The sequence below is a fragment of the Melopsittacus undulatus genome, chromosome Z, assembly GCF_012275295.1.
Source record: "Melopsittacus undulatus isolate bMelUnd1 chromosome Z, bMelUnd1.mat.Z, whole genome shotgun sequence".
Lineage (NCBI taxonomy): Eukaryota > Metazoa > Chordata > Aves > Psittaciformes > Psittaculidae > Melopsittacus > Melopsittacus undulatus.
The window spans coordinates 34,080,911-34,103,879 of record NC_047557.1 but is presented as its reverse complement, the minus strand read 5'-3'; the positions used below and the strand labels follow the sequence as shown (position 1 = coordinate 34,103,879).

At 37.6% G+C, this 22,969-nt stretch overlaps 1 protein-coding gene across 8 annotated transcripts in view; it reads right to left on the bottom strand.

The window, feature by feature from the left end:
- The window catches only part of CCDC171 (coiled-coil domain containing 171), a 152,025-nt gene that overhangs the window by 121,197 nt on the left and 7,859 nt on the right, over positions 1–22,969 (bottom strand). For 6 of the 8 annotated variants that reach the window (XM_031054283.2, XM_031054282.2, XM_031054288.2 and 3 more), the window contains 4 exons: positions 22,077–22,251; positions 19,085–19,266; positions 12,858–13,004; positions 1,211–1,303 (listed from right to left, as the gene is read on the bottom strand). In XM_031054283.2, the coding sequence (XP_030910143.1) occupies positions 1,211–1,303; positions 12,858–13,004; positions 19,085–19,266; positions 22,077–22,251 (597 nt within the window). The remainder of the gene's footprint in view (positions 1–1,210; positions 1,304–12,857; positions 13,005–19,084; positions 19,267–22,076; positions 22,252–22,969) is intronic. The other 2 variants (XM_031054289.2, XM_031054290.2) reach the window with 2 other exon arrangements.

Below are 22,969 nucleotides of genomic sequence, written 5' to 3'. Positions count from 1 at the left end.
ATACAGAAAACATCAAACACATGTAAAAATGCGTGAATATATACAGTTCAAAATGAAAACAAATAGATACACTGACCAGAAGCAACTTTTATTTTCCTTTGGTGGTGTCTGGATTTTTTGGTTTTCAGTTATTACTAAATTTTCCAGAGGAAATTTTATTTTTTTTTTTTAAGTAGACTCATGGAAGCATGGGATGAACACTAAAGGCTGTATTTCCACTCAGCACATAACACACTTGAAGCTTGTTCATGTATACGAACAAGCAAGAAAAACTTACCAGTCATTCACTCATAAAAGATAAGTCTCTTACTATAAGGAATGTTACTCTCCAGTTCCTTTGTATGTTGTAAAAGTAGAGAGAGGAAATCAAGAAAACTAAATCCACTAGTTTAATCATCATTTTAGAAAAATTGAGTGACTGTGCATAGAGAAGATGATGAGAATAAGAAAATAACTTAGTGAAGAATGGCAGTACTTAATTTACTTACTCAGAAAACAAGGAAAAAAAATCAAACTTTTTTTTTTGCTTCAGAAGTCCAGTGTGAAGGGTTTGTAAGTAGGAAGTTACTAAGCAACCATCACTCAGCTTTTTATCACTTGCTTTTTAAAGTAACCCATAATTCCTTTACTGGGTCGAACCCAATGTGATACAGCTTAATAATACAAACATTTCATATTCATATTGCATTTTACATACGCATACATGTTACACTTTTTCCATAAAATCAATCTTTGCTGGCAACTGCAGATATCATAACTTTGAAGCTGAATGTACTCTGAATAATCACATTTGTAACTGTAGTTTCAGAATGCGTTAAGCTCTCAGTCCTAGAAAAGTTGGACCTATGCACTCTATCTCCAACTAGCTCTAAGGGCTCATTCAAAAGATACAGGGCAGGACACTGAAACAATAGTATAGTGTTTAACTGTTGTGAAACATTTTCTTTCCCCTCACTGTTTATATGCTAGTGGGAATTCTCAGACTTAAATAATAAAATAACATCTTCATATTCTAGTAACTTTAATGTTGCCAGAAAAGCAGGTATTTTTCCATTGTTTTCTTTTATACAATTTTAACACTTGTTGCAAAAAACCTATTCAGTGTTTTCACTAAAGCAAGTAGGTAGTCTTAACATTTTTGAAGATTATATTTTTACCATTTCAACTGTTTTACTGTAAACTCCTACAAAGTATTTAATAAAAAGTTTACCTGGATGATCTCTGAATTGAATTTGGATTCCAAATGTGCTGCTCTCTCTGCTTCAATGTTTTCTTCCAGTTTCTTTATTCGCACTGTAGCTGCCTAAAAGTGTAATTTGAAGAAACTTCAGTCCAGAGAGATAGTAAACATGACACAAAGATTATTCTATTAATTCAGTATATTAGGACTTCATTCACTATGGCTGAACTACTTATACTTTGGAACTGTGAAAACTCATACCAACAAATAAACACAGAAACATGTTTTACATATCTAGACTATTGATTTATTATTTTATCTTTAAAGAAACTGATATAGCATTATGCTATTTCTGCATTTTTTTAAATCAAGAAAATTGCACCTGCAGCCAAAAGGCAGAAAGACCAAGTCAAATATTTCACCTATTCCCTTACTATTTTCTTTTTGACCAAAGTTGTCACCTGAGGCAATATAATCGAACACATCACATAAAGACACATGAAAATATAAGACAGAGGAAGCTCAGAGAAGGTAAGAGTATTCCTCAAAAATATGCTGGCTTTGGCACTTAAATTCCAATTAATGTGCTCAGGACAGATTACTTTACAGACAAGTCATAGTTTCCCTACAACAAAAACCTCTGAACTCTGTAATGTTTTAAAAGTTCTAATCTTGTATTTTTTCTTGTTGCATTCCTTGACCTGTACCTATTCTCTTATGATTTTGTCTAGCAATTACCAGATGTTCATGATCACTTTTAACAAATATCCTGATTTCTTCAGTCAGTTACTATGTCTCGTTACACAACAGAACATCTGTACATGCATGAATAGCCTAAGCAAAATGGGATTCTCCGAATTAAACTGTTGCATCTTTCTTATCCATTCTGACATTTAGGAAAGCAGAAAAATGCAAATGACTATGGTAGGAATCTACGTGGAAATTCTGATTGTCAACAGAAAAGTTAAAAAAGCAGTGTCTGTTTTTACTGGACTTTTTTTTTTTTCTAAAGTAATCCAGGCTGAAAATGTTTTTTTCAAGTTACAATAACACAAAAGCAACCACCAGATATGTATGCCCAGGTAAAGAAAAAAATACCTTACCAGTAAAGTAGTAACTACATATCTGCTATAATAGAAATTCACATGCAATCTTAACTACACTGCTTTCTATCAATATTTTTTTTCACTTTGACTGATAACTGAATTGAAAAGAAAAATTCATCCCAAAACATCTCTTGGCTTCAAGTTAAATCAGGAAGATCAAGAAAAAGGAATTAATATTAAAAACTAATTTACCATAAGAACACTTAAGGTTATATAAATACAATCAATGTTACTGATTTTGGAAAAGTAAAACAAAGTAGCATATAAGATTGCATCTTGATTCTGAATGTTAAAGAGAAACATTAACAGATGTTAAAATAAAAGCTCTTAGCAATAAATTGAAACTTTTTGTAATCACACACACACACACAAAAGGAAAGACTTTTGAAACTGATGTCCACGGAAGGCCTAGTAAAGAGAAAAGAGGCAACAGCACAGGGCTTACCAAGCTTACTTCACAGTAAGGTCTGACAAAAACCTTAAACCTTGCCTCTTCCCAGGAGTTTAATCTGTTCAATCTACTTAATTAAAAAAATCACAAATCCTGCACAAACACTCTCACTATACATTGATACTGCTAAGATTATTCTCAAAATTGCTTGATTTAGCCTCTTAACAGTATTATTCCATCCAAACATCAGGTCCTACTACCTTTTGCCCTTAATGGAAAATTTGCTTACTATCTCCTGCTTCAGTCTGGAAGAACTCATTAGTTATCCTCCAACAGATTGACATTTGACAATGGATGGTTTTACACAAGAATGTTGCCAGCCTAGTAGAAGTAGTCAGTGAACAATAAATATAAGTGATGTGAATCTCATTTCTTTTTTCATAACATTTTAAAAGTCAGCTACAAAATAATTCTAAGTTTGAGGAGAAGAATAAAGGAAATAATGAGGAAGGTACTATCACAACATTAAGATGGGAAATACAATTTTTAAAAAACAAAATGAAGAAATAGAAACTTCACTGAGAATATTTTACTGCACACCCTCAAGAGCAAAAATGCTCTTCTGTCTTTGATTGGCTTGTTCAAGTGTCTATTCTCTAGCAAAAACTGAAATGGAAAAACAAAGTGATTCTGCAAGTAAAGTTTTTAGGCACAGTAACTAATACACAAGCTCTGTACTGCATTTGACTTCTAAGTCTTATTTTATTTCCTGAGCACCAGTCCCAAGTAGAACTATGCCTTCATCTTAGCCTCTCTTCAGCTGAAACCAGAGATGCAAGGCACTATCAAAATGGTTAACTTCTGTTCTCAAATGGAGCCCCCTAGAAGTGTTAGATTTCTTCAGTCCCAAAAAGAAAAATTAAGAATAAATAACAGCTTGAGTGAGGGCATCTGCAAGAACAAAAAACTGGAGCAATTAAATTCTCCCAAATGTCCTGGGTTCAGCAGTAGCAGTCATTTTTGTCAGTAGCTGGTGCAGTGCTGTGGTTGTGACTTTCAGCCTGGGAACAGTGCTGACAACACTGATGTTTTTAGTTGGTGCTCAGTAATGGTTACTCTGATCAAGGACTTTCTGAGTCTCATGCTCTTCAAGGGAGGAGGGGAAGCCCGGAGGAAGCAAGGACAGGACACCTGAGCCGAACTAACCAGAGAGGTATTTCATACCACAGCACATCATGCCCAGTAAAAAAAACGAGGACAGTTACCCGGAAGGCCTAGATCACTGCTTAGGTCAGGCTGGGTATCGGTCAGTGGGTGGTGAGCGGTTGTATTCTCTTCCCTTGCTATTTCTCTTATCATTATTATTATTGGTGGTAGCAGCAGTGATTTTTGTGTTATACCTTAGTTACTGGACTGTTCTTCTCCCAACCTGCGGGAGTTACATTCTTTCAATGCTCTTCCCCATCCTTCCAGGAGCAGAGGGAGGAAAGGGGGGAGTGAGTGAGTGGCTGTGTGGTTCTGGATTGCCAGCTGGGTTTAAACCATGACACAAACAGAGCATATAAGTATCAGTTCTTGATATAATTCTTTAGAGACTATCTCCTCAAGCCACCATGATCCCAGAATCATAGAATGGTTTGGGTTAGAACAGACTTTAAAGATCATCTCATTCCAAATCCCCTGCCATGGACAGGGACACCTTCCATTAGATCAGGTTGCTCCAATCCCCATCCAACCTGGCCTTGAACACTTCCAGGACTGGGGCAGACACAACTTCTCAAGGCAACCTGTTCCACTGCCTCAACACCTCTATTTCTTCCTAATGTCCAATCTAAATTTGCAGAAAAATTACAAATATGCAAATTGAAAAACTCATGTAGATGCTGTCTGTGTCTAGTGGAACAATGAATATTCTTTTTCCTGGGTTCTATGATTTGATTGCTGCAGCTTATTGTTCACCATGCATCCTGCAAATCTAAATGAAGCCATATACCAGCAGATCAGCAGGACGTCTGTGGCAAAACAAAATCTTTGTGAGAGGTACCTAACCACTCATTAGTATATAAGCCTTGCTAAGCAACAGTTATTAATATAAAGAAATTTAGATTTACCTAGATTGCTAAAAGAATCTTGGAATCACTGTTTATGCAAGTACACATCAACCAGAAGTTGCATACAGCTTCAAAGCTGAGTTTCAAGTTTTATTTGGTAATAAAACAGCTGCAAAAAAAACCCCAAAACACTACACAGAAAATATTGTCCATTTTACTAGTAAAGCTTCAAACAAGTTCTTTACTGATACCCATATGCGCTTCCCTTCACAATGAGAAGCTACATGCTTTACTAGTGAGAATGATCCACTACACACTGTGAGGAAAAGCTCAGGTATGAATCTATCCTGTAACACCATCCTAAAAAATTCCAAAGAGAGAAATGGGATGAGCAGAGGAGTTTCGTGTTCCTGTCTGAAAAATGCAAAGACACTGGTTCCAGAATCGTGTTAGCCAGGCAAACCTCTCTGAATCAGACAAAAGGTGCACATCTGTGTCTTTATTGAGCCATGAGTCTGAAAACTTTATACAATGCCTGTCTAGAAAGACGCAGCTGTATGAAAACAAGTTACAACGAAAGGCTGCAGGCCACAGACACCAGACCACAGTCTCTCAACTGGGAGTCAAATGGGAATACTTTCCAGTTTCACAGAATGGTTTAGGCTGGAAAGCACTACTGGAGGTCAACTAGTCCAATCTCCCTGGCCCAGGCAGGGTCACCTGAAGCACATTGCCCAGGCTTGTGTCCAGATGACTCTTGAGTATCTCCAGTGAAGGAGACTCCACAATCTGAGAAACCTATTCCAGTGCTCGGACTCATGTTCAGGTGGAACTTCTGGTGGTTTAGTTTATGCCCACTGCCTCTTGCCCTATTGCCTGGCACCACCAAGATGACTCTGGCCCCATCCTCTTGACATCCTTTCTTCAGATATTTGTATATATTTGATTTTCTCTGAGCCTTCTCTTCTATAGGCTGAACAGGCCCAGCTCTATCAGCCTCTCCTCATTTGAGAGATGCTCCAGACCCTCATTCATTCTAGCAGCCCTTTGCTGGACTTGCTCCAGGAACCCCATGTCTCTCTTACACTGGAGCTGTCCTGGTTTTCACTGGGATAAAGTTACTGTTCTTCCTAGTAGCTGGTGCAGTGGTGTGTTTTGGCTTTAGGCCGAGAACAATGCTGATAACACACCTATGGTTTAGTTGTCGATGAGTAGCACTTACCCTAATCAAGGACTTTTCAGTCTCTCATGCTCTGCCAGTGAGAAGGAGCACAAGAAGCCAAGTGGGAGCACAGACAGGACACCTGACCAAAACTAGCCAAAGGGGTATTCCATACCATGGAATCTCCAAAGTTTCCTGAAGATATTCAAGTTCAGTCAATTTCCATCTTAATTAAAAATCAAAGGTATCTGGGATGTTTCCATTACAGCACAGACAGAATTGTGGCTTTTGAGAAACACCATATAAAAACCACTATGAACACTTCAGTGCCAGCCTTAGAACTTGTAGGCGACCACGCTATATGTTTACTCTTATCTTTTAGGGTTCATCCACTTTTTCCAGTGTCCTGTTACATGTCAGTGCTAATGTGATTTTCAGGAGATGCTTTCTGCACATTAAGTTTGCAACACCGTTTTCCAAACTGGCGTTTGTGGCTTCACTTTTCTCAGACCCTCGGTACTGGCACTAAGTACTGCCACATTTGTGAATACTGGGGCACCATGTACTGAAAGAGTAATTCAGTATCCTATATTTATGCAATGCCACAGCCATGAAAGTGTAATCATCTGACATTTGCATGTACATCAAAAATGTGTACATGTACACAATACAAAACATTATCAGATAAGCAACAAAAAAAAACCCAGGAAAAAATATAAAAGTACATTTACTACGGTTAGATACAGTAACAGAAGTAGATGCAGTAACAGAAGTATTTTTTTTCCTCTTCTCTGCTTCTACTTAGACCACTTCTTCAAGATTTTTCAGTTTCATTTTACTAACAAGTTGTCATGATACTGACACTTCCCCATGGCTGAGATTCAATCCCTATATGAAATTCTCAGCCAAGATAGAGGTTGAAGTGAAGAGGACACATGTATCTTCTATCTGGATCATCATCCACCCACACTGTTTGTGTGCTTCCATATTCAGATCAAGATCCTACTTTTTTCTACTTAAAAGCATTTCTGTATAATACAAATCAGGAGATCAGATGTGAACCCATCTTTGGGAGATGTGCTGACCATTTCGACCTAGTGTTAGAAATGCTGATGCTTCTCAATCATGGTAAGGTGGAGCCATCTCCTGTCCAGATAATAAACAACCTTCTAGTAACTATAAAGTTACTCACCTACAAACAATTCTTTTGATGTCCCTTTTGATTCTCATGCTCAGTAGCTGGCAAACCTCTGTAACAGTTCATGAACTGATACCGTTACTTTATTCATGCACAGACAAGAATAACCTGTGACTTGTTATTAACTCCTGCAGAGGGCTACATAAATATTCAAATAACTTTGGTCTGATAATGAGTTAAGTCCAGCCTTCAAACTGGACTTTAATAATATAATGACTTCAGAAACAATTAAGAGAAAGGTCCTTTCAGAAAGTCCTTTATGACAATGAGCTTGTCTCTGGAGAAACATGAACTTTGGAGCCACCATCTGGAGATATCACTATGTAAAATGCTTACAGGATATACAAGACAGTCGGAATAGCTAGAATTCCTAGATGCCAATTGTGGAGACACTAAAAAGCAGAGGATTAAGTAAGGGTAAGACATTAAGAAGCATGTAGTCATATAGGACAAAAAGCAGTTTAAATTTTAGCAAGCAGCACTATTAATTAGCTGAGGAATGTGTTCTCTCTTGCACTGCTTGAAGCTTTTTCAAATCTTTCTTATGAGAACTGTAACTTATGTACCATTGCAGGTCATGTGAAATAGGAGGGGAAAAAAAAACCAAACCAAGGTATGAGGGCTTCATGGGGCAGGGAGGAGAAGGGTGTTTTTATCCAGGACCTAAATTTATGTTTCACTGACTTAGATATAATAAGAAATTTAACCACAGCCTTACACTATTGCATACACATATACCTTCAGCAAAAGCAGAGGTGGACTTACAGGTGGGTAAGAAAGGCAATGTGAAAGCTAAGGAAACATTCTTTAAATGGTAACTCTGTCTCAGAAGTATGGCAACATATCCATCTCAGAAATAAAACGGACCAAGTTATGAGACATTTTTCAGGCCTCATGACAAAGGCTTAAAAAAATCCAGAGACCTTGAGCTCCAGATTACTAAGAGTTGGCAGAGTCAAACACATAAAATAAACAATAGAGAATGACTACATTTCTGTGAACAAGACGAGTTTGAAATTTATGAACTAATATTTCTTTTCCTTATGGCAAAATCCACATTCCCCTTTCCTCCACTGTTTGTCAAACAGCTTTCCCACTGTGCTTTCTGCCAGCTAGACACACCACAATAAACACTATTTTTTATATACAAATTGCTTTATATTTCTCAATAAATCATCTTTGCAGAGCAATGGAGCTAAAGGCTAAAATGAAAGACACTGCTTTCAGAAACTGATTATCAAAAATAGTAGTATCTTGATAGCTCAATATAAATACATCAAGAATTTGTGTGACTACTTATTCTCAGGCTAAAGATGCAAAATGATGATAAAGTTCCCAATCTAAATTTTCCACAGTATCAAGTATGTGTTCCACTTCAGGACTCCATGTCCACGCAATGTTACCACATTGGTATCACTGCAAATTCGAAAAGCTAGCAGGTTAGACAGTATACCAACAGCTACCTTTCAGCTGAGGAATCCACAGAAACTTGCTGTTAGTCTTTCTTGTTGTTTCTAATTCTATAAACTAGAAATGTCTTATTCTAGAACATGTACAAAGTATTGAAATGCAGCATCTGTAAACAAAGGGGCAAAACACACACACACGCTACTTTCACAACTAGCTCCCCTTTATTCACTCAAGCATGGTAATAATATATAGCTTACAGATATGGGTCTGAGCCATGAAGCCAAACAGCAACTACATCATTCGCAGTGACTGGTTTTGGTCACTATAAATTCCATTCTATAAACAATCACTCCTCAGGCTGCTTCCCAGCCCAACCTTGCACCCAAACACTCCTTGGCTTACTCAAGACCCAGATGCACTATCAGCAATTCTTCTTTAATTAGCAACATAGCTGGAATAGGATGGCTTACAGTTCCCACATTGAAGAATGAAACCAGACAAATATTAGGAAAAACAAAAAAAGGAAGGGGGCACAGACTTTTTTCCACCTTCATTCCTATGTAATATAGTCTATTAGATACAATCTTATGTAAGAGTGCCATTTCACAAAAATACTCTAAAGCTACTATTTTCTTTCATTATTGAAACACAAATATTTTCCCATGGACTTCTCTCTTATGTCCAGCAGAGGGTAGTGAAAGAACAGCTTTGTGAACTCCAAGAAAGTTCATCCTCAATTGCCTATCAAGTAGCAGTATATAACGAAAGATTTTAAGATTGCCTTTGAATTAGACATTCTATTCTTCACACAAATCACTTTAAGTTCTCTACCATCAACAAGAACTTAAGTATCCATTTCCTAACCAAATGCCCATTAACACAAGGTACTCTGCATGGAAACTGAAATAAGATGTCTCCTGTGTCCATTCTCCCGCAAAATCAAATTTCGATCCATAAGCTAAAAAGTCCAAGAAGAGAGACAAAGAAATGTAGGGCTACTTCACAAAAAAAAAAATGTAGACCATTCTGTCTCGGGCGTACTACACTAAAGCTTCTATATCTGAATGGAAATCCATCTTAATCAGTAACATCATAGGCAAAAATAAGTTTTATTCAACCACAGCTGGAAGGACAGGACTGGAGTTTTAAATTCACAGCTAGTACACCACAGTACACATGTAACACCACATGGGCAGAAAAACATGGAGACTTGGCATGTTGGCACACAGTGAAAAGCACTGAACTGTCCAGGCTTTAGTGCCCTTCTTTAATGCCCCTTCCATGATGTATTTGGCAACTCAGAATGTTATCCACAGAAGCTAGGACAGTAATGAGCCAGCTATTAAAGCAGAGAAAAGGAAATTCTACTAAAATTAATGTGTTTAATCCCCCACAGTCTCCAGGATTCACAGAAGCACCACATTCTACTTGGGAATGCAGAATGTAATAGAATCATAGAATAGTTAAGGTTGGAAAGGACCTTAAGATCATCTAGTTCCAACTCCCCTGCCATGGGCAGGGACACCTCATACTAAACCAGGCCACCCAAGGCTCTGTCCAACCTGGCCTTGAACACTGCCAGAGATGAAGCATTTACCACTTCCTTGAAAAACCTGTTCCAGTGCCTCATCACCCTCACAGTAAAGAATTTCTTCCTTATATCTAACCTGAACTTCCCTTTTTAAGTTTAAAACAATTTCCCCTTGTCCTGTCGCTACAGTCCCTGATGAAGAGTCTCTCTCCAGCATGCCTATAGCCCCCCTTCAGATACTGGAAGGCTGCTATGAGGTCACCATGCAGCCTTCTCTTCTCCAGGCTGAACAGCCCCAACTTTCTCAGCCTGTCTTCATACAGGAGGTGCTCCAGTCCCCTGATCATCCCCGTGGCCCTCCTCTAAAAATGTCCTTTTAGAATGGCATAGTCCCTCTTTCAAATGCAATTAGATATGAAGAATGTGCTCTTTTCCCCTCCTTTATGCAACAAGTCTGTCCTTGAACACCATTTCATTCCCTTACAGCCTCCAAGACCAAAATTCCAGTAACTGAGCTATAGAGGTGAAGAGCAGCTTATCTGGTCCCTTTGGTTGGGGTCTTTCCACTGTATCTCAGCACGAAGAGCTGCTAATACCTCTGCCTTATTGTGCTCCAGAAGGTTAGAGAGGAAGAAGAATGACAAATTTATAAATCAAAGAAAGGTTGCAATTACATTTCAAACTCTTTTAATAGTAATCTGTTCCTCAGTATACAGTTTTGAGAAAGGATTATGGGTGAGAGAGCAACTGAAAATAGATTTTAATAGGCTGAACTTTGAACTTTAGAATCCTTGCAGCCTTTCATGACCACAGAAAATGCATTCGTAAGATGCAAATGATGATGTTATTACAAATTCTGGAGTCTGAGTCCACTATCTAGTATGAAGACTACAGTAATCAATTCTGTCTACAGTATGATCAATATTGAAAGCTTAAAATATTTAGTGCTTTTGCTTCTTAAAAAATAACGGTATGTTCAGAGATGCTCATTAATCTCACTTTGACTTCAAGTATAGAATGATGTTATTGTTAGTCCTTTCAGACACTAACACACATGCTATTTACTTTTGAGATGATAAAGTGAGATGCAAGCAGACTAAGGCATATGCGTGCAGTCTAACTTAGACGTTCTTTTTAATTCACAGGGACTCGCGTTAATTTGCTTAAAACTTCTGTGGTTTCATCACATACTTTCCTTAATCACTGCTAAAATAGCTACACTTAGAAGTTCCGCAAGACTGATTTTTCTGTAGTCTGAATGTGTTGTTTTCTTATGACATTATTAAAAGATTCAGTAAGTTAAAAGGATTTAATAAAAATCAAGCAGCAACAGAAATATGTTAGCTGACTCTGGTTTATCAGCATTCCCTGCTAAAACCATCTCCAGGGCACAGTAGTTATACATTTGCAAGGAACTGAGTGCTTGCTTCTCAGACTTCAATGATGAGTACACTGAATCAAAATATTGAGAAAGACAAATAATTTGCTGTCTTGCCTCTCTTCATTTCAGCTCATGATTCCTATCATGACATATCAACATATTAATTATTGTTGGAATATTAAGTTAGTAAATATATTAATATAGATAATACATACTAGCTATATTAATGTGTAATATATTAATATAGTTAATATATTAATGTATAGTCAGCATATTAAAAGCCATGAAATGACAAAAAAAAAAAAAAACTTGTTCAAGTACTTGGAAGCAAAAATCTTTGGTTTTAAAAGGGCTATTGGAACATCACAGTATGCAGCACTTTCCAACTGATGTTAATTCTGCCTAGCCCAATATGTGCAGCTCACAATATACCTGAAAATAGATTTCCTGTACATCTCTTTGAGGGCACAAATATCTATCTTGTTGGTCAATTAGTGAGTGTTTTTAGTTGATGAGATTTGATCTTCCCTGTAGGAATTTTCTTTTGTACTTCATCTTTAATGCAGGGCTCTACTTAACCTAGCAATCAATGCTTTAAACACTTCTTTTGCCTTTAAGGAAAAAATAACAGAGAACACCTGAAAACTGTATGCCGTTTATTCCTTTAAGGGTTCCCAAAACCCTGCAAGAGCCAATTCTTTAAATTTTGTTGCAGAAAATATTTAAGGATTTTTAAAGTAAACTTATATCAGGATGATTAATCATCCAGTCAGTATGCTTTTCTGCAGTGACAAACGTTCTACCAAGAAAGTCTTGGTCCAGACTGTTCATAGAGATATCTCATTTACTACAAAGCCTATCAGTGGACAAACAAAATGTTGAAACTTAGGAAAGAACTAGCACCTTAGTAAAAGGAGCACATTAAAGACCTGAGACTTCTCAGCAACAGGTACCACTCAACAGACAGGCAAACTAAAATTACCTGTAGCATTTAAGATAGGAATAGGCTGCCATAACACCACTGTAATCTTCCAGTATGCTACGCTCCCTAACTAGCACAATATCTGATGAGTTTCTTAGCTTCAGTAGGTTCTCCATTGCCAATCCACTAATTGTCAATTTCTGTTCTTAAATCAAAAAGGTAGGAACATAGACAAATTAAGAGATTAGGAAAAATGTACAGATTTCCCAAAGTAAAGTTAGCCTTGTTTTCACACTTACATGAACTTTTTACCATATGCTGTTCAAACACCAGTCTCAAGTCAGGCACACAGTGTAAACAGCATTCACCTGTTCAGCCTTTTTTGTGAAACAGATGTTCAACATTTTGTTAATCCAGTATACAAAGTTCACAGCCTAACTGGAAGGTTCCATCCTTCAAAACTGAAATTGCTCAAAGTGTCAGCTCTTGTTAAGACAAATAGCAATAGCAAAAAAAAAGCCTTACTTCGAGTTCTTTCTTCAGTCGTTCCTCTCGTTCAGTACTGTATTCAAGCTGACTGGCCTGGCGCCTCAGCATCTCAGTACAGCCACTGTGTTTCATCTCCAAATCTTTCATTTTCTTACCTATATTTTGCAATGCATTGTTTTGGTCCTAGGGGAAAAAAAAAAGCATTAAGAGATACTTTTATTAAGCTAAAGTACTATAGGAGAGAGATCGTAAGAGGAATACTTTGTAAGTGGAGACTGCATTAAAACAGGTTACTAAAATTAACACATTAGCACATGTCAACAGAACCATTTACCCAACAGCAGATGTGCTCTTCATTCACCATCAGGTTAAATGTGTTGGCTCAAAAATAACTACAAACACAACCTTTTGAGGTAACACTAAAATTAGAGCCAATTCCCCACCTGAAATGTTCTCTCCAAAAGAGTACAAGGTTGCTCTTGCAGTGTCTTCTTTCTCTCAGCTCAATGGCTGTGCTGGAAATGGTTAAGTGCATTTGACAAAATGATACATAGGGACAGAAGTTCTATTTTCTTCTGGTTTTAACTGTTAGAGCTTGAAATTAAATCAGACTTTTTAGAAACAGTTACTCCCATACACTATATAATCTTCATTTCTTTTATTCTGAGACTTTCATCTATCTAGAAATTTAATTACCTTAAAAAATTATCTACATGAACTATAAAATTCTCAGTAGAATAAACAAGCTGTTCCCCATTTCAATTTCTACATTCAGAATGTGAACCAAGCTACAGGCTGCAATAATTACTAACTCTACTGGACTCAACAGCTCTGCAGAGTCACTGCTACAAAATCCACATTCACACCACACCCAGCTCAGAGGAAAGTAGCCAAATAATGAACCCCCACTAGTCTAGCGCATGCTTAAGCTGGAGATCCCAGAAGTCCCCAAAAGACTAGCTTTGGTCTAGCAGACAGAAATAAGCTCTTCTGTAACTAGCATCAGAAACAAGCTGTAAATCCTGTGATTTAGTTGGAGGACCTTTGGAGACCCAATTTGTTAAAATTACTTTCTGTGCAAAACACAAAAAGATTACAGTAAGTCCTTCTGTTCATTTACTCTTATTCAATACAACGGCAAGAGACATTATTTGAAAATAAACCAGTTGGTCTGCAAATTCTGCTATTACTCTTACATTACATAACCTAGTTCTAGAAATTAATAATCATCTACAGAGCAGGAAGGAAGAGGAGGAGAAAATGAATTATTCATACAGAATGGATCTTTGGAAGATTGACAAAACCGTGTTTATACATAAAGATCAAAGAAAGTCAAGTCTTTTCCAAAGTTTGCAAAATGAATCTTAGTTCTTCCAGTTTGAATGTAGAAAGTTTTGGCCACTCAAACACGACAATAAGGGATTCACAGAATCACTGAACAGTTAGGACTGGAAAGGACCTTAAGATCATCTAGCTCCAGCTCCCCTGCCATGGCCACAGACCCCTCACACTAAACCATGTCACCCAAGGCTTTGGCCAACCTGGCCTTGAACACTGCCAGGGATGGAGCATTTACCACATCTCTGGACAACTTGTTCCAGTGCTTCACCACACTCACAGTAAATAACAACTTCCTTATATCTCACCTGAACTTCCCCTAAGTTTGAACTCATTCCCCTTTGTCCTATCACCACAATCCCTGTTGGAAGAGTCACCCTCCAACATCACTGTAGGCCCTCTTCAGACACTGGAAGACTGCTGTGCGGTCTCTATGCAGTCCTCTTCTCCAGGCTGAACAACCCCAACTTTCTCAGCCTGTCTTCATAAGAGAGGTGCTTGTCCTTATTGTCCTCATGGACCTCCTCTAGACTTGCTTCAATAGCTCCCTATCTTTCATGTTGAGGACACCAAATATGTACACAATACTCCGAGTGGGATTTCACAAGAGCAGAGTAGATGAGCAGAATCACCTCCTTCAACCTGCTGGTCACGCTCCTTTTTAATGCGGCCCAGGACACAGTTGGCTTTCTGGGCTGCGAACACACACTGAAGCCAGCTCATGTTCAATTTCTCAGCAACCAACATTCCCTGGTCCTTCTCCACAGAGCTGCCCTGCATCATTTCTACACTCAACCTGTAGCTGTGCCTGGGATTGCTCCAACCCAGCTGTAGGACCTTCTACAGTGCTAAGTGCTACCAACTATAAAGCAAAAAAATCAAGTTGCACAGGGCACTATACAAAGAGCATGCATATGAAATACATGAATATAAAAAATTAGGTACTTCAGTATATCAAAATACTGGAAAAACAGTATACCTGGACGTGGACTAAATTTAAGCTAGTCCTCATTCTTTGCAATAAATATCAAGTCAATGCACAGGTTTCTTCCCACCAGCACACTAAAAGGAAAAAATTATTATTCTTATAGAAATACACAACTACTCCCCCACTCTTTGCCCCACTGGAAAGACACAGAGATATTTATCTCTTCAGGTGTATTTTATTAATAATCTTCCAATTATTAACAGAAGTGAGCTGGGAAAAGCACTCATGAAACAAGTAATACATCATTTGCTGGAAAATAATACATCAAAACTTAAAAACATCTTACACTGTAAATGTAGTTAACATTAATCAGACTAAAAATCAACATCAAGCTTGTTGTACAACTCAGCTGGAATTGTGAGATTTCAGAATCTTAGAGATGTCTCTAAACTTTTCAGACTTGGTAAGAAACTGTGTAAGATTATCCCAGCAGTCACCTACACATCAAAGGCTCCAGGAGAAGCAAACTTCACCATGTAACAATAAATATATACACATATATGTATACCTGCATGTCAGATACACAGTTACTATATATATATATATGTATATGAAAAATATTGCTGATTTTTTTTTAATGTGTATGAACAACACTATTTCACAAGTAGTCTAAAGTTCTTCTGTGGACGATTATTAATTCTGCTGATTAACCACAAGGTGATGCTATTGCACTTACTATTGAACAACATCTTTTTGTTAGGAAGTGGATGGCATGCTAAGCATACCTGATAGAGCAGACTACAAACCTGCTGGAAAGCAGAGTGGATTACTTTCCTTTCATATCTTAGAGCCACATTTCAATAGGTTAAGCTGACTTCATCTTCACGCCTACCTCAGCATTTTCACAGCCAAGTTCAGAATTAAGAGTTCATGGAGTGCAGCTTTCCCAACCAGGATTTGTATACGTGCTTAGAATCTCATAATTATGTACATATAAAGACCAAAATCAAATCAACTTTAGCTTTCATTTCATAATTTATAATAATTATAAAAGTATTTAAACAGGCCTGTAAATGCACAACATAAAAAACTGGAACAAATTTCACTATGAGGGATACATTTCTCACTACACGGGTAGTGAGGGAATGGAACAGGTTGCCCAGAGAAGTTGTGGATGCTCCATCCCTGGAAGTGCTCAAGGACAGGTTGAATTGTGCTTTGAGCAACCTGGGCTAGTGGAAGGTGTCCTGGACCATGGCAAACGGGTTGGAACTAGGTGATCTTTAAGGTCCCTTTCAACTCAAAACTATTCAATGATTCTATGGAGTCATAATTTATAAATCCAGATCCCTCCGACATTTACTGCCAAGTTCAAATCAATCAAGCTTTCAAGCAACAACTAAGACAGTCAGGTATATATTTAACAATTATTTATGTATTTTCATTGGCTGGAAAAGTCCATATTTAACATTTATGTATGTATTTTCAATTTGCTGTAATTTTGGTAACTATACATAAAACCTGTAACCAGGGCAATGGGCAGGAAAAGAGATACAGAAGCACAGTGGAGAAATATGCTTTTACTACTGAAAGCAGGTTAGGATTTGACAGTACTGAATCACATTCAGCTTAGGAGTAAACAATTTTTTAGCTCTAATATATTTACCAACCAAATACCTGCTTATGCAAATCACCTTTATTTCTGAATATATGTCCACTTACATACAATACAAGGTCCCAAGCAATCTTCTGCTCCTTTTGATCTGATGCCAAACACAACCTGAGAGAGTGCACCTCTCCAACACTGCTCTTTTTATACAGTATTAATGTATTTTGAAGTAAATGAATGTATTTTCAATGTATTTTGAAGAAAAATCCATTCCAAAGCCTCCTCAACCTAACACTGTCTACTCTTAACCAGAACTCAAGAGTCAAAGCTCCACTCATACCCTGCTTTACCTGGCAACTTAAGGAAGAAAACTGTATCTAAAAATAGGGTTTTTTCATAGCCTATACCTAACATCAATTTTCTAAGCATCAACTGTGAGTGAAAAATGAGTCACTGAGTGTTGGTTAGAGAAAGAAAATCAGGGTATCACCTGTAAATCAACTTGAAGGTTTTTCTCTGAAACCTTCTCTTTCCTTGGCTTTCTCTGGGTTGTTGGTTTTTTGGCACTGGGGCTTGTTTTTTTAGGGGGGAGAAAGGGAGGTTGTTTCATTTGTTTTTCTTTTTTATTCGGGGGGGGGTCTGGAGGGGTTGTTTGTTTGGTTTTGTTGTGGTTTGGCTTGGGAGGGTGGGTGTGTTGGTTTGTTTAACCAACAGGATTTACAGAATTTACTGAATTTACAGTTCTTTTAACTGTTCTTTCAAAGCACTGTTCAACATATCCACAGTATTACTGGGGAGACAGTAGAGAAGGGCACTTCCTTTTCGTCCTTCATTCAGAGGCATCCTTCTCCACCACCAGGGCTCCTGGTCATTAAGATAACAAGAGTGCAACTCCTTTTGCAGCCCACCTATAGAAACTCTGCATATCCGCACATTACCTGATTTCTACCTCAGGTCTCATTACTGCATCTCTCTTTCCAAATCTTGCCTTCAAACAAAGAGCTAAAGACTCACTACACAGCATTTCTGGAATACATGTAATTAAGAAATAGTCTCTGCCCTGTTTAAGTGTTGCTCCTACAGGTGCTGTACAGAGTCCAACCAAGGGCACCATAATGTAGTACAAGTAGGTCTGCTGTCAGAACTTTGCTATCAAGCTGCCAGGTAGTGATTGTTTTGTCACTTGGGAAGACTTTTTGGCACTATCCCAGGCTTGGAGTTGACTGGGTGGGAAGAAAGCAGGCCTAATTTTCTACTGTTTGACCAATGCCCAGACCAAGTGAGACAAGCCTGCCACATCTTAAAGGGAGTTTTAAAATAGGAATATCAAGAAAAAAAAATAAAAAGTCTTGCCAACTAAAAGTGAATCTCCTTAGTAGCAATCTGTTCTCTGCATATGTCATGCATATGATTAAAAGGCTATCAGCCTTACAGAGCATCTGCACTTCTTTAAAAGCTTAACTACAGCTGAATACATTCTCAATTTTCTTCCAATGGTATTATTACACTGCTAATATATAATGCTAATTCAATTGTCATTTAAAAGATGAAAATTATTACAATTGTGCAATTGTTTGTCCCTGTGGAGCAGGTAAACATTGGGTATGTTAACTCAGCACTTCTACACCATACTACTATATTTCTTTGAAAAACTAATTCAGTTTTAATAGCTGGACTGGATAAAAAATGTTTGAAAAGTTTGTAGTTTTATTTTATAAATTTAACACCTAAAGAATTTACGCATACCAGTGCAAGTCAACTTTGCAAATTACTTCTTTCATTAAATACAATGAAATTTTCTGAAGAGTAACAACACCAGAGTCTAAAACAGATCATAAAACCATCTCACAGTTTTAAATGGGTTTTTTTTTCTAGCTAAAAGGCAAATTTTCCAATAGTAGTCATTTTTCATCTATGGCATGGAGTGAATAAGGTACAATGCAGAGCTGGAAACACCATCATCACTATTTAAGTTCCCTTACAGCCTCTGTATTGTAAATTATTTCCATGTTTACAGGCGGTTAGATACCAGACTGGGGGAGGTAAGCGGGGAATGGAAGTTAGAAGCTAGGTGTTGGGTGTCCTTGATTTTACTAACTTAGCTTTGCACAACAGTACAAATGGGCCTCACTGCCACTGTGCACTGGTAACTTGGTTTAAGTGTTTACCATGAAAATCAGCCACAACACACTCCATCAAAGCAAGATAGACTGTGACACACTAAGCGTAACTTTATAAAGCTGTATTATTCAAAAATATTCTGTAATATTTAGCTATTTGTGGGATTTTTTTTACCCTAAATGAAAAAAACCCAAACCCACCACACACTTTGACCAAAAAGTCCTTACCACCATCTCTTGCAACTTTCCAACTATTAATACATCATACCTGCAAAAAACTTTCTAGTTTGATTCTTTCCTTGAGAAGCAACTCATATTCATTCTTGCAAGTTCTACGGATATCATCCTTCTCACTTGCATGTCTTTGCTGTTCTTCTTTCCACTTCTGCTGAGCAGTACAAAATGTTTTCTCAGTCTCTGCCACTTTCTGCTGCAGTTTTTCATTTAACACTATTGTTTAAAGAAAAGAAAGAAAACAAGTAGCACTGCAAAGCATGTTAAAAAAAATACATAATGATCAGTTCTCCTGTGTACTGTGATATCCTGTGGGACACTGGAGCATTAACACATCCAGCACTGGACAGCACCACCTTCACTGCAAAGAAACAATCAAAATTGGTGCTCCTGTAGCATATTTCACACAAGGATATAGAATGCTTCAGAAATTTTTATAGATTAAAACTCTTCTCCTTTGGAAAAGAATAAAAATTAGCAGTAATGTTTTGAAGTGAAATCTCTATCGCATGGAAGCCTTAATTTCAGACTTCTTCAACATCTGGGCAGCTTATTTTGAATTGTGTATTTCATATGTATGTTAGCCAGTTTCAATGAATTTGGAGGTCAACTTATGTGACAGTGAAGATAAGCACCTGCCCCACGAAAAAGACTGTAGAAAAACCTAAGCCAGGTTGGGCTAGCAGGCAAAGGCTTAGCTTTTCCAAGGAAATATAACGCTGCTCAAAAGATTCAAATCTCCAGCCAAGCAAATGCCCTGATAGAGGTACATTTATATACTCCTCAGTAAAAGCTTAAATGGTGCAGAAACCTTCATCATCTATGGCTGTTTACTTAAGCAGTATGACCTGGAGTTTTGCTTTATTTTACAAATTTGCTTTCAGATGAAACTACTTTGGATTAGCTTTACATTTTCCTGAATACAACTAGCTACACTGGCAATTAAAAGATCATCACTTTCTAACACATTTTTATTTCAAATTCATCCTAGCTTTCTGAAATTTCTTCCCAGTCAGAGAAGGATAAAATGAACAGAAGACGCACACTGAGACAACATAGAGAATCAGTGGACATGAGGGGAAAGGATTGTCAGACAGCAGAATGGCAAGCCTGAGAGCCGCAGAAAAACAATCTGTAGAAAGTACTGAAAAGGACAAGGCACAAATGAGGCATTCTGTACAAGAAACAGTCAGGTCACATCAAAGCACCAAGTGAGGTGAGGAAGGCTCCAAGTGACTCGGGAAAGCAAGCAGGAAGTTATAAACTACAAAAGAACTGACAAGCAACACCATGATAATTTGACTTCTTTGGCACCTGTCATGGAAAGAAAAACAAACAAACACAAACCACAAAACCAATGTAATTTACTGTCTGTTAACAAGAATTCCAATTACTGATTCTGGTATTGAAGAAACTAACACACATACACATTTAACAAAACATTCTTGCTTCTGCAAAACCTCTCCTACACCCTTTTTGTTTTCCAGCCTTCTCACCACACACAAGCACAGTCCCTTCAGGAAGCTGATAGCCATGTACTGTGGTTCCTCCATCTGCAACAGTCCCTTTTGAGTTCTGCCTCTTGGTGCCTGCATGTCACTACTTTGGTCCCAGCCCCTCTTCAGGCTGCAGCTCTGCTGCTCTCTCTCCTGCCATCCCTTTTCTTCTCCTCTTCCTTCACTCTTCCTCTCGGCATTTACCAACCTTTCTGAAACCTGTTTTGGCAGAGATGCCACACGCTCTCTGATGGGCGGTTTGGCGCACTGTGGTGCGTAGGTTTGCCAGCTGTGGAGCTGGCTCGGACCAGCACCAGGCAGACCCAGACCTCTTTCCTCCCACACAGGTGGCCCTGCAGACCAGCAACCATCACTGAACACACTGACACAGCAGTCAATGGGTTTTCCGAATCAAAGTGAATCACAAAATGAAATTTAAAGTACTTTAATACATACACACTACTCACTTCTAAATTGGCAAGGAGTAAAATGAGCATGCAGAGAATGAAACAGCTTTCCCCTGAGTGAGAAACTAGCACTTCAAGTCTTTAGGTTGCAATCACAGGGAAATTTCCAAAGGGAAATAAAATGCATTCTTCCAATTTGCAATCCATAAGATTTTGTGTGTGTGTGTCCTCCAAAGGATTGAACAGTTCAGCTTTCTAATTACCATAAAAAATACTTGATAACTTAAGTACTTGCAAGTCTCCAAATCTTCCATTCTTGGAAAGATAAAAATCTCCAAGAGGAGTGCTCTAAACTCCTCATGGAACACGAAAGGTTCAGCAAACTCATAAATGCACCTCCTGTACTAAATTAGAAAAGGTACTATACTTAGGTAATTAAAAATGCACCTCACTTACTTGTAAGAATGAGAAATATCTCTGTTGAAGATCAAGGAAATCTGAGTTTCTGAATACAAAACTAGCACAAAAAAAATGCCTAGGTAAAAACCTTCCCTTCCATATACTACTGTCACAATATACATGTTCCATTACCTATAAAAAGAGAAACAAGGATGATAATAAGAAAAGAAACCAGATACAAGCAATGAAAAGCTTGGAACCTTTGAAAAGATGAGAGAAAAAAGCAGTATGATGAAAACTTATGGAAAAAAAAAAGTTGTTTGAAATGGTGCAAATGAATAGAAATCAACTGGGATTTTTTTTCTTTTTCCCCTGAAACAGAAAAAGAACTGATGGACATAATGATAACCAGGATGTGGAGACAGCCACCAGGATTACAGTTCTGTACAAGGACAGCACTGAAAGAAGGAACAATAAAAGGCAAGAGGCAAGAATAAAAAGGGTTGATTGGTATAATAGATTAGTTCTAATTCACGTGTGAGATAGCAACAGTTTGGTAAACTCCTATGGGTTTACAAAAGCAGATGGACAAGAGATGGGAAAAGTAAGAGAAGTCCAAGAAAAACAGCAATAACTATTAATTTAAGTAATCATTGCTTCTCACTTATTTTCCCAACTTGGAACTGACTTAGCCTTTGTTGATGTTTGTTTTTTTGAAACTTACTTTGCAGTTCCACAAGTTTGGTATTTGCATCACTTAACTCCTCTTCCACAGCACATATTTTCAGACGACCATCTTTTCTGGCAATCGCCAATTCATACTCCAGATGCTGTCGAACAGCCTCTCCTTTCTCAATTTCTGACCGTAATTTGACTATCTGGCTTTCATAGTCAGACAGCTAGAAAATAAATTTGTTTCAGAAAACTGGCATCAATGCTCTTTTGACAAAATACATGTTACAGAAATACACCTACAGAATATTTTTACAGATACTCTGAATCAGATTTACAGCTGCATTGTTAGTCCACTTCAATGTGAAATATAGACTTAAAAATGCACATCTATGCAGATTTTAAGTACTTTTACTGGTTTTATGCAAACTAATGTTCCTATTCCTAGATGAATTTCATGAACCTTAAACACAGCCCTCCATATTTCAAAAAATATACTACCTTAAGAAAATAAAAGTCATAATGCTGTCATCTTTCTGCACCTCAAAGGAAAAACTGCAGCAACAGAAACATTATATTCCACAGGCAATTTTCTAGTAAGTTTCTTCAAATTTAACACTTAAGAAAAACAATTATGTTGGAATGCTAGACTATCAGACATCTAATAACTCACAAGTATGTGTATGAACATAAAATTCAGCTCCATGATGTTCAGTAGTCAAATAGAATGCTATTAAATTTAGCAGACAACAAACTAAGAATGGAAAATGCTTCAAAAAGTTATCTTCCCCAGATTAACAAATATAGTCTAGTCATTGCTGCTAAGCTAGGCCAGAAAATCAAGCTCAAACTATTTCAACACAAGAAGGTAGAAAGTAAAATACACAGAATCATAGAATCACCTACATTGGAAAAAACCTTTAAGATCATCAAGTCCAACCACTA